Raw genomic sequence first — 12,397 nt, 5'->3', positions numbered from 1 at the left:
TTGGGTTCCAGCAATGGGATGGCCGTCCACGAGAAAAGCAATGGTACTGAACTCTAACTCTTGTCTTTTACAGTAAGAATACATGAGTTTGCTGAGTTCGGATTTCTTAGAAATCCTGAAATACACTTCGCTCCCATCCTAACAATGAAGTCAAGCACAACACAAACCCAATCAAACATTACATTTCCAGTTTGGTTTCAAGGAATAAAAAAAAAAAAAAAAAAAAAAAAAAAAACTGCAAAATGGAAGATGGAATCAGAACCTGGCCATTCACTTTGAGGTTGACGTACTCTGACTCGGGTTTGTGAGCACTTGGATGAGATTGAGAAAGGGGTTAGGGATGCGGACGACATTGTAAAATATTGTGAGCACTTGGTTTTACCCCTTGGTTTGTGAGCACTTCAGTTTTCCCATTAAAAAGAGGTTAGGGATGCGGACGACAAATAGATCCAAAGCAAAAGAAACACAAACAAACACATTACATATTCAAAAAGGGATGGAAGAAACTGACGACGACGACAGGGATGGAAGAATCTGATGTATGCTGGTGGTGGTGGCGGCAGCTGTCGAAGAAGAGAGGGAAGAAAGTGATGAGATTGAGAAAGGTGAAAGAAATTTGAGAAAGATGATTGAGAAGGGTGAAAGAAATTTGAGAAAGATGAAAAATAGTGTGTAGGAGGGTTTGAGAAAAGAGTAAAGTAAGAGAGAGAAAGTTGAATTTTTACAAATTTAAAAAATAAAAATAAAATAAAAATGGGCTTTAATGTCAGTTCAAAAAAAGCAGGGTGTTTAATGTCGGTTTTAAACCGACATTAAAGCTCTATCTTTAATGTCGGTTTAAAACCGACATTAAACATCCGCCTTTTGAAAAACGACATTAAAGCCCATTTTTCACTTTTTTCACCCGACATTAAAGACTAGATTTCTTCTAGTGACTAGGTGCATTGGTAAGACCAAAAGGCATAACTAACAACTCATACAATTCATACTTAGTCTTAAATGCAGTTTTCCATTCATCTCCAACTTTCATCCTAATCTGATGATATCCAGACTTAAGATCAATTTTAATAAATAAAATAGATCCATGCAATTCATCTAACATATCATCAAGTCTAGGTATAGGGTGACAATATTTTACTGTAATCTTATTGATGGCCCTACAATCCACGTACATTCTCCAAGCCCCATCCTTCTTTGAAACTAAGATGACGAAAATGGAACAAGGGCTTAGACCTTCCCTCACATATCCTTTTGCACGCAATTCATCCACTTGTTTTTTAATTTCTTTTGTCTCAGTAATAGGATTAGCTCGATAAGCTGGCCTATTTGGAATGAAAGCTCCTGGAAGGAAATCAATTTGGTGCTCAATTCCCCTAAGTGGTGGCAACCCGCTTGGTATGTTTTCAGGAAAAATGTCCTTAAATTCCTGCAACAAACTAAGAAAAACATTGGGCAAAGAAGTATTTGAATCATTAGTTAGAAAACAAGGGCCTTTGCACAAAAGTACAAAGACTACTTTTGTGGAAAACAAAGCTTTTCTAACCTCTCTATTTCTAGCTATTAGACTCTCTGTTCTTTCTATTCTCTCTCTTGGATGTTTTTCTTTTTTTCCACTCATTTTTTTTGCACACTTATTTTTCACATTCTCATCAAGAAAACTATTTTCTCTCTTGCTTTTTCCACTCAAATTATTTTTTTCCTCTTTCTCATTTTTTTCAAATTCCACTCTCATTTCTCTAACTTGCATTGCTCATCATACACATCATTAGTGGACAAAGGAAGAAGAATGGTTTTTCTACCATCTTTAATGAATTTGTATTGATTAAGGTAACCATCATGAATAGCTTTTCTATCAAATTGCCATGGCCTTCCCAACAAAATTTCTCCAACGTGCATAGGTACAACATTACATAAGATACTATTATTGTATCTTCTAATCGAAAAAGTCACAAGACATTGTCTATTCCCTCGTACTTCCCCACTATTGTTCAACCATTGAAGTCTGTAAGGTCTACGATGCAGTGTCGTTGACAAACCCAATCTTTTGACAAGTAATGTATTAACAACATTAGTACAACTTCCACCATCAATGATTACACAACATGTTTTTCCATTCACATGGCATCGGGTATGAAACAATGTTTCCCTTTGGTCCTCAACTAGATCTTCTTTAACTTGAGCACTTAAAGCTCTTCTAGTTATCAACACATCTCCAACTATCGATTCTTCGAAACTTCTATCACTAGCCTCTCCTACTTCAACAATTTCTTTCTTACCCTGTTCATGTTCACTCTCCTCTCCCTCAGTTACTACCTCACCTTCTTGAATTGTCATTGTCCTTTTGTTTGGACATTCTCTAGCGAAGTGATCTAACCATTGACATTTCCAGCACTTAATATCTCTATTTCTCTCCTTAGACTCTTTGAATTTGGACTTGCCTTTCATAAAAGACTCACCTTTTTCTTTAAGACTTCCACTCACAAACTTATCTCTACTTCTATATTCACTTTTGTTCTCCTTTTTCCATGATGAGTTGAAGGAAGAAAAAGGTTTAGAAGAGTTTTACTTGTTCTTCTTGTACTCAATTGTTTTTCCATTTTGATGGCAAGGTGCTACATCTCCTTTATGTCAGACTATGGCTGCCAATCAACCTTGTCAGCAATCTCCTTGTTGAGGCCATCCAAAAATCGTTCTATGAGAGTCTCCATCTCTTCATCAAGATCAAGTCGATCCATCAAAGTGTCCATCTCTTTGTAGTAGTCTTCCACCAACTTGCTACCTTGCCTTAATGCTTGAAGCTTTTGTGCCATGTCTCTTTGGAAATGATTTGGAACAAACCGCTTTCTCGTAGATTCTTTGAATTCATAACACGAATCAATTGGTGCTTCCAGATTCCTTCTTCTTCTTGACATTAATTTGTCCCACCAAGTATGAGCATAATCCTTAAATTTGGAAACACAAAATCTAACCTTCTGCTCATCAATAAAATTATGGCAAACAAACACATTCTCCACCTCTTTTTCCCACTGAATGTACTCCTCTGGATCAGTTTTTCTGAAGAACTTTGGAATTTTAAATTTGATGGCTCCCATGTTACACTAAAATCGAGGTGCTTCTTGTTGAGCTCTCCTTTGGATATTTTGATAAGCTCTCCTACGACCTCTTCTTCTAACTACTCCATATCCTACACGTCTCGGCTCCCTCAATAATGTAACTTGGTCATCGTCCAAGTCATTAGAACCATCACCCTCATCTTAGTTATCATTATGGTTAATTACCATAGGTGGCTAAAGAAGGTGGCATTCTTTCTCTTGCCCGATTTTTAATCTCCAACCTCACCAATCGATATGTCAATGCTTCCCTATTACTAATCATTCATGCAATAACTCCTTGTTGTGCCTCTCTTAATCGTACTTCGTCATTTTGATTGTCCATCCTGTAAAAGAAAGATAAAGTAAAGAAAAAAATGGACCTCACCAACACTCCTTTACGTGATTACTCTCTAGAATATGAAAGGTCACTCAAACACTCACTAAAGTTCATAAGTTTACTCTAAGACTAGAAATATCTCAAACTTCAGCAAGCTTTATAGTATTCTTATGAGAATCATACAAGAATAATGTCAATTTAGTTAGAATGTGAAAAGTCACGAAAATCTCAAATGTAGAAAACAAATGTGCTAGGAAATGGAGTAAAATTTTTAAGAAACAAACAAGTAATGAAGAGTTAAGAAAATATATGTATAAGAAAGAACGAAAAGGTGTGAATGGAAGATGGGAATGACAAAAAGATGGAAATATGAGTTTATAGGGATACAAATCACAATGCTTCAATACTTACTTGACAAACTTTTTTTTATATCACCTTAAACAAGTGACATAGAATTTGAAAATGATAAGATAAGATAAAGAGTCATAAGAATTATGGAAAATGATATCACAAATAACTTATGAACCAAGAAAAAATGATAAGATAAAGAGTCATAAGAATTATGGAAAAAGATGAAATGATTTAATGAAGAAAAGAGATAACATGGAAATAAAAAAAAAAAAAGATATAATATGTTTAGAGTCAAAGCTCTAATACCAAATGATAAATGGAACTACCTCAATCATGTTTGAGAACTCCCCTTATCCTAGGTAAACCCCCACAACAGTAATAAAAATAACCCCGATTAAACAATTAGTTAACAACCCCAAGAAAGCTAAACAGATTTGGCTTGGAAAGATTGATCAAAGATCAAGAAGAAAGGAGAACTTGTTTCTTACTTCAAGATTTCGAACTCTCCACAATCTAATTGATCAAACTAGATTGAAAGTCCTAAAGATGCATTCTAACACAAGAATACAAAGGAAAGCATAAAGCTTGAGAGAAATACTCTAAGAGAAAATTTCATTCAAATTCAAGTTGTCTTTTAAATGTGGAAACTACAACCCTATTTATACTAGTTTCAAATTTTATATGAAAGAACACAACATTTAATTTTATGCCCTTTCAACTACCCTAATAAATGAAAGTACATTATATTAAATAAGTACATATTAAAGATGTGAATGAACCTAAAATGCATTAAAAATGTGAATGAATCGAGAAATGTATTAAAGATGTGAATGAATCTTAATTTCTAGATTCATTATGATCCTTGGGTGTCCAAGTGACTCTTGAAGTTCCAACTCTTTATTGAAGACTGAAAATCTAGCTTGTAAACAAGCATTTAATTCATCTTGAAATCTTTTAGCTCTAGCTTTTATCATTGAGCCTTGAGTTATAATGATTGCCTCTTGATTGGTTTGACTTTGAATGTTCTCCCATGAATTTCCAGCATGTGTTTCATTTTCCTCTTCATTTGAGTTGGTGTAAGCTTCACTGTTCAACATCTTATCAGTTTCTTTTGTGCTTTGTTGAATTGCTTCATTTCTAGCATTCTTAGGTCTTGGTCCCCAACCTTGTTCTTTCCCCCTTCTAGAAGAGGTTCACTCCCTTCTTGTGATGAAGTGCTTTTTAATGTTATCATTCCATCCTACACAATAATTACGTAATAGCATCAATATATTCTAGGTTAAGAAAAATTTCAACAATGAACACACAACTTTACTTACATATTTCGCTTTAGCCTCATTCACCCACCCCTTTTTCTCATTCGAAAACGTTAGTTGGAATAATTCAATCTCACTTCCTTTCTTACCCTCCTCTTTCTACGCATTACAACCAAAATTATAAGAATGAAAAGTAGAATTTATAAGTACAATACAAAAATAAGTATCATACCCTTTCTTGCTTATGGCGTAAAAATGTTGCAATCTCACCTCGATGAGTGAATGGAAGTCTAGACGTGCCTTAGTATTTGCTTCAGATCTACTCTTAAAGTCTTCTCGTTCCCATCGATCACATGAACGAGCAATCTAAATCCTGTGTCACTTATTTGTTACGGTGTTTTCGTGCTTCAGTTGGAGAGTCATACTTTTTGTAGCTTTTGTGTAGTGAACAATGAAAATCTCTATACAGTCAGGTGCAATGGACACTGTTCGCTAGCCTCGTCGGAGTGGATTTGAGTTTTAGAAGTTAAATTTCATGTTTGGGTCGAACCAGATGTTCGTGGGTAGCCGTCAATATGGGTAGAACGTGAACGAACTTCAACTTCTGAGCTTCGTGGGTCACCGTCAGTTTCTATGTGGCTGGTCGAAACTTTAGCTTCTATGTGGTTGGCTAAAACGCATCATCACCTATGTGGCAGACCGAAACGTCACCTTCTATGGCCAACTGAAATGTCTATAAGTCGCTATCGATGAGAAAATGAGTGCGTTTTGTGTGTCTGACCGGTAAAGATGGAAAGGATTGGTTGAGGGTTTTGGGAATGTCTTTTCGTGGAGATGGTAGAGATAAAGAGAAAGATAAACGATCGTATTGACCATGATAAACGACCGTGTTGACTAGGTAAGCAATCATTTAGACCATATCAAAGTAATATTTAAACGATCTTGATTTTTGGAAGAGGAGCTGGAAGAAAGAAAGAGAAGATGAATAAAAATAGAAGAAAGAAGATCTGAAAGAGAAACTGATGAAATCTGGAAGGGAAGATGAATAAATCACAAAGAAGAAGAAGAAGAAGAAGAAGAAAGAGAAATGAATGAATCGTTTGCAATATCAAGGGAAAATTTGGAATTTATGAAAATATTTTACCGATTTCTTGGGCTTTTTATTTTGTTTTACGGACCGTAAATATTTTTGTGTTTTGTTATATTTATGAAAATTAACCTTTTTTTTTTTAATTTACTTTAGTCTCCTTTTCAATTCTTCCTTCTTTATAAATTGTTTGCTTAGTGAGAGGATGAAAATGGAGTACCTATTCCTAAAATAGAATAAGGGTACATTTAGTTTAACTTTTCTCGTATTTAATTTTGAAAATAAGTCAATTTAAAAATGGTAACTATCCAAAATTGCTTTACTTCTAAATTTTATTTTAAATAGTTTTTATTAAGTTAAATTTATATAAATATAAAAAAAGTGCTAAATATTTACTACCATATAATAATTTAAGAAAAGCCCATAAAGGCAATTACTTTTTCATAAATTTCATATTTGCCCTTAATAGATTTTTATTATTTTTTCAGTTCTTTTTCTTCTTCTTCTTCTTTGCGATTTATTATCCTCTTCTTCATATTATTAATTTTTTTATATTATTACTTCTCCTTTTTCATATTTCTACTTCTTGTTTGAAATTTCTTCATTTTCTGTTTCAGAATTTCTTCTTCTTCTTCATCTCTCATTTTCTTTTTTTTCTTCTTGATCCAAGATCTAAACAATATTGGTACAAGATCTAAATGATCGTGTATAAATATCTAAACAATCAGTTGTCTATTCCAAATAGACAGAGATAGACCACTATCACTAAAAAAATTATTTATCTTTGGTACAAAATCGTTTAGACTGGGTATATAAGTATAAGACCCATAATTAAGATAAGAAGTAAAAATTTGACCAAGTGTCCTGAAATGGGCATTTTGGGTGGTCTACACAAGAAGAGGTTGGTTAGTTCGCAAGAAAGGTTATGCGACGAGATCTTTTTTAAAGTTGTGTTTTTATGCAATTAAGGTGTTTTGCAAGATGAAGGACTAAGCGAGGAGAAATAAGGAAACTTCCTAGAAATTTCCTAAAGTTTTCTTAATAGGCCACCTATAAAGTTTAAGTTACGTTAAGCATGATTAAGTTAAACCTTAATATCACACGTGTACCACTAAGAAATAGGAGGTGGCGATTTACCGAGAGCTTAAGGGTGACTAAGCTTGTTTAAGAAGTAGTATAAATAGAGGATGAGATGAAATGTTAAGGATTATTATTATGGAATTTTGAGAAGAAAAAGTTAAAGTGTTGAAGTGCTGCCAATGTGTCTACGCGAGAAAAAGAAGAAAATAAGTAATTCTAGTTTGAGTATTCAAGTAGAGTGAGCGTTTCTTCAAAATGATTTATATGATTTCAAGCTTCCTTTATTAAGTGTGTACTGATTTTGAAACAATGATTTCAATATGCATGTTTTCAAAGAAATTTCCATGAAAAGTTTATGTTTTGTTGAAAGCATGTTTTATTGATTTCAATGATTGAGGAAATGGTGTTCAAACCATTAGTCTATCTCCTATCAATAAGTTGACTGTTACGTGCACATAAGGAGTAAAGGCAGTCATGTAGAAAAGGACTACATGGTGGAGTGAAGCTGGCCAATGTAGAAAAGGACTTCATTGGGTTTAGCGGCCTGAGCAACAAGATTGAATCAGAATATTATCGAAAGTTGTTGTTACAGTAGTCTAAACACAAAATAATGTGACTTCGCGCGGAGAATGATTCGGGATTCTTGGCGAAAGAAATGATTGTTGACCAATGTGTGCTTATGCGAAACGATGTGTTTGTATGGATAGGTGAACTTATGTGATTTGATATTTGATGAAATGATGTTTACAAAAGATATTTTGCGAAAAGGATTTCTTAAAACCTCACTAAGTTTGTTGACTTATGTTTTAAAGTTTTACTTCCAGGTGATTAGGCGTTAAGGCCAAGTAAGGAAGGGTGAAAGGCTAGTTAGGCGAGAAGAGCTGCTAGGCGTTTAGATCTTAAGTTTAAGTATTGTTTTTTGTATTTTTGGTTAAGTGTTATAAATGTTGTAATTGAATGACTTAAGTTAATAAAAGGAATACTTACATCTTACTCTCTGTGTTAAGTTGTTTTTATTGCCTAAGGCATATTTTCTAAGCTAAGTTTAATAGACTGGGCGATTAAGCAAAGCTTAAGGACCTCAAGATCGAGTGTCTTTGGAGTTTAATGCGTCAAAGATACTCAAGTCATACTACATCTCACATGGCAAGCAAGGGCGTGTGCGGGACCAGGTGCGACAACAAGGATACAAGATAATTTAAATTTGATACAAGATCGTTTAGACTAGGTACACGGGTACAAGATTGTTTAGACTGGGCACAAGATCATTTAAACTGGGCACAATATCATTTAAACTGGGCACAAAATCATTTAAACTGTGTATAAAATCTTTTTCACCCGTGTGTGACTGATTAATAGCACGATGTGAGCTCGTGGGATTTTTCCCTTTTTCAAAATTTTTCTACATTATAAATATCTCCGCACTTTGTACCTCTTTTATTAAAATAGTTTCAATAAAATTGACTTTGAAAAAAATAGTCAATTTTGTAAATGCTCCACTTGAAAGTTGGAAGTGTTCCGTAGGTGTTGTATATGAATGTTCAAGAATGAATTGTTTTAAACACAAAGATCATCTCTTTTTTGCGAATGTGGATTACAAAATTGCATAATGTGTAATAACAACTCAATACAAATTTGAAGCATTTTTATAATTTGTATTTGATTTATCTAACGGAGCAAAACTATTGAACCGAAATAATTCAGTTCAAAGCTCTCAATCAACACTTGATGCTTTGGAATTCAGGCCACATTTCTACCCCTGGTAATGAAAATGAGTCTAATCCTAATGAGTTTCTATCGATGGATGAATTAGTGGATTCTAAAATCAGTATATTGTCTAATAACTCAATACAAATTTGAAGTATTTTTATAATTTGTAATTGATCTATCTAACGGAGCAAAAGTATTTGAACCGAAATAATTCAGTTTGCAGCTCTCATTCAACACTTACAAATCTTCTTTACGTTTATACTTTGGTATTCAGACCACATTTTTACCCCATGGTAAAGAAAATGAGAGATTCTATTGATGGATCTATGTAATGAACCTCAATTAGTGAAATCAGATGGTTATCGACTAATTACTCTAATTGTTGCAATTTTTGAACATATTTTCCATTAATTCTATTCACAATAACTTAAATAAAAAGCAATGCAAAACTGATGTTAGAAGAATATACAAAATCCACGATTCAATAATTCTATTAAAGCTCTCAATTTTAGTTAGGATATCAACCGCAGTTTTCCTTTGAAACCTATTACTTTTGTATCAAACATATATTTTATAAATAATTGAATCCACTAGAAAATACTTTTCTATCCCATTTTTTCAATCAAACAATGTATCAAGAGGTAAAAATTAAAATACTTGTTCAATCCTAAGTAAAAAATGTAAAACTAACACAAGTTTAAGGGGTACAAAAGTTAGAAAAAGAATCACCAGTTCCAACTTACCACAACAAGGGTCCATGGTACGTAACAGGATCATATCTACCTTGGACAAATAGATTAAACATTTGATTGATATCAATACAAATTACAAGTTAGCTGCAAAGATCGCATTATATATAACCCCAGCTTCTGCAATGTGAAACAAAATCAATCCCCACTAGCACATCCCCTGCAACCACAATGCACACACTCCACAACTTTCTCTTCTCTCAAGTGTTTTGGCACTCGACAGACACACGTAGTGCCGAAGTTATGGTCACGAGGCTGTATGCAGCGGAGGCAACAAAGACGTTCGTATCCCGGCTGCAATTTGGACATGAGTTTGTTAAGATACTATTCTAAACTAGCATAAAAATCAGATATCACCAACTCAAGACCATTGCAAGATTCAAAAACCAGAAAGTCTAAGGTTAGTATACAGAATCACATGTTCAATTCAAACTAAGGATACGTCCCAACCCATTTTGTTAAGCAGCGGATTGATAAAAGCAAACTCAGAGAAATTGTCCTCATTTATTCTTGTTCAACTTGGGAAAAACAGAAGGACAAAAGAACAAATTTGTTTATAATGACAAAATGTACTTGGGTTTTGAGTATTGAGTGAAACCTTTTTCCATTTAGCAATGAGATTGGCATCTGCATAGCCTTGTTCCAGACAAAACTCATATAGCTCCCTTGATATTTCACTTCTTTTATGGAAAAGGTCAAAAATGTATCGGCTCCTTTGATGTGAAATCTTGAAAATAGGCCATAACGCTTCACACTTCCGCTTGCCATCTTGTGGGTCATTTTCAGCTGCAAAACAGCACAAAATAACCCTAAAAATATCACAAAGAAACACAGGAACTTGAGAATCAACAATATCATTAATCCATAGTTAAAACATTTCTAAACCTCGTTAGTTATGGCACCAGAAACTTTCCTGGAAACAAAACATTCAAGAAGCGTTTGGGCCCCAACCTTTTTCAGTATAGCTTACTCATTGTTTGGGTCTCCATTATAATAGTTGAAGTTCTCAATTATTATAACTCCCAGTTAGCTACAATAAAACTATGTAAAAACCCTTGTTGTCTATGTTTACTAATTTGCAATCATCCTCGCACGTCATTTATAACCCAGACTACAACACCCCAAAAACAGATGATAATAACACAATTATAATAAAAATGCAGTGTCTCAAACAGCCCCCAAATGTCAACCCAAAATTGTAAAGCTATATTCACCCCCCCCCCCCCCCAAAAAAAAAAAAAAAAAAGAAGAAGAAAAAGGAAAAAAAACATAAATGATTAAACCTTCTCTCATTTTAGCATCAAGCTCTCGCAGGGTTGGTTCAATCAATTCCCACCCATTTGGGTATTTGATCTTGCTGGTCTTAACTTTAGGCATTTCTCCAACTCCTGCCGAATGAGCGAGGATGAACAAAGTGAAAATAACACCTTCGGAGTTGCAATTACATCAAAATAAATAAATAATTAAATAAATAACATACACACAGAATAGAATGGTCCCATCGATTGCTCGAAGTTCGACTGAGAATTAAGTGAAGAAAAATCTACCGATTGTGAAGGAGTAAAGTGGAAAGACGGAAAAATGTTTGAGTGGAAAGTTGGTTTGTAGGAATAATGATACATTAAATGTGAATTGAAATCGAAATGTGAAATAATTGTAGGGTTTGGTGGTGTAGAGAAGGTAATTGATCAAGAAATTACCTAGAAATTGAGAGTACGTAAGAACAAAGCGATTGGCGCACCTTGGAGTTGGGTTCAGTCTTCAGTGACACAGAAAGGACTTTACCCAAACCCAGAGGTTTAAGATGCCTTTTATTTATTTTATTTCATTTATTATTAATTTCGAGGCCATGGCTCTAATAATAACAATATAAATAAATAAAGTTATGGAAAAAAAAATCACTCTAACTTTGGTAGGGGATAAAAACAAAGGGTTCGAATGGATAATAATTGTAGAAAAGTTATTGGGGAAGTTGACATAAATAACAGGTGAAAAATATAAATATTTTGGTGAGAAAATTGGGCTAGGGCTAATGCCAGTAACAAAATAGTAAACCTCCTCAACTATTATTGAACGAAATATTAGTGTTTTTTTACTCGAAAAATTGCACCATAAGCACAAATTAGAAAAAAAAAATTATAGCACAAGAAAACAATATTTGCAAAAATGGTAATTTTTTACACACATGATTAGTTTTTTTTAAAATGTCAATTTTGCCCTTCAGTTTCCTTCCTCTATGACTTATGACATCATACTATTAGTGATGATTTCTGTCAATGACATCATCACGTGAATATGTTTTTCATGAATTTATCATTGATTACTCGAACTTTAAAATTCTAAATGATATATATGTTGATAACATAACCTAAATTCAATAATTTATTTCAACAAAAGTTGCAACTATATCAATTTCATTTATATTTTCAACAATAGAAGCTATCATATGAATAGATGTTATTAGTGATTCAAAACTATTGTTGATAGCATGTTAATCTTATCTATTTTCTTTGTAACCTAAAAGAAAACAATCACAATATCACTTTAGAGTAGCATTACATTGATATCATTAATATATTGTAACCTATTAGGAAAATTACTTATAGATGCTATTAGTGATATCCTCCTATATTGATATCACTGATAGATATTATAAATGATAGCAATAGAAGAATATCATTGATAGTAGTTATCAAAAATATCAATTGATAATCTCATTAAACCTTTTCAATTAA

The 12,397-nt window shown here is 33.4% G+C and overlaps 1 protein-coding gene across 4 annotated transcripts; it reads right to left on the bottom strand.

Moving 5' to 3' along the window:
- Window positions 1–9,609: 9,609 nt before the first annotated feature.
- On the bottom strand, window positions 9,610–11,500 carry LOC103500278 (protein BUD31 homolog 1-like). Of its 4 annotated transcripts, XM_051080009.1 has the most exons (5): window positions 11,363–11,426; window positions 11,143–11,205; window positions 10,946–11,050; window positions 10,261–10,448; window positions 9,610–9,956 (listed from the first exon to the last, which is right to left on the bottom strand). In XM_051080009.1, the coding sequence occupies exons 3-5, from the start codon at window positions 11,037–11,039 to the stop codon at window positions 9,801–9,803; spliced, it is 438 nt and encodes a 145-aa protein (XP_050935966.1). In that variant the 5' UTR covers window positions 11,040–11,050; window positions 11,143–11,205; window positions 11,363–11,426; the 3' UTR covers window positions 9,610–9,800. The 4 variants fall into 4 exon arrangements, with proteins under 4 accessions (XP_050935966.1, XP_008461749.2, XP_008461765.2 ...); XM_008463527.3 differs by lacking the exon at window positions 11,143–11,205 and having other exon boundaries at window positions 11,363–11,500; XM_008463543.3 differs by lacking the exon at window positions 11,143–11,205 and having other exon boundaries at window positions 11,404–11,456.
- Between the last annotated feature and the right edge of the window lie 897 nt (window positions 11,501–12,397).

This window comes from Cucumis melo, chromosome 12 (assembly GCF_025177605.1).
Source record: "Cucumis melo cultivar AY chromosome 12, USDA_Cmelo_AY_1.0, whole genome shotgun sequence".
In the NCBI taxonomy this organism is placed as follows: Eukaryota; Viridiplantae; Streptophyta; class Magnoliopsida; order Cucurbitales; family Cucurbitaceae; genus Cucumis; species Cucumis melo.
This window is presented reverse-complemented; position numbering and strand designations above follow the sequence as displayed.

Excerpts from the sequence above, each read along its gene's own strand:
- LOC103500278 (XM_008463527.3), bottom strand. The coding sequence starts at position 11,039 with ATGCCTAAAGTTAAGACCAGCAAGATCAAATACCCAAATGGGTGGGAA. Across the intron at positions 10,449-10,945 it reads TGATGCTAAAATGAGAGAAG|CTGAAAATGACCCACAAGAT; the intron begins GTTTAATCATTT and ends GCTGTTTTGCAG. Across the intron at positions 9,957-10,260 it reads TCATTGCTAAATGGAAAAAG|CCGGGATACGAACGTCTTTG; the intron begins GTTTCACTCAAT and ends TCCAAATTGCAG.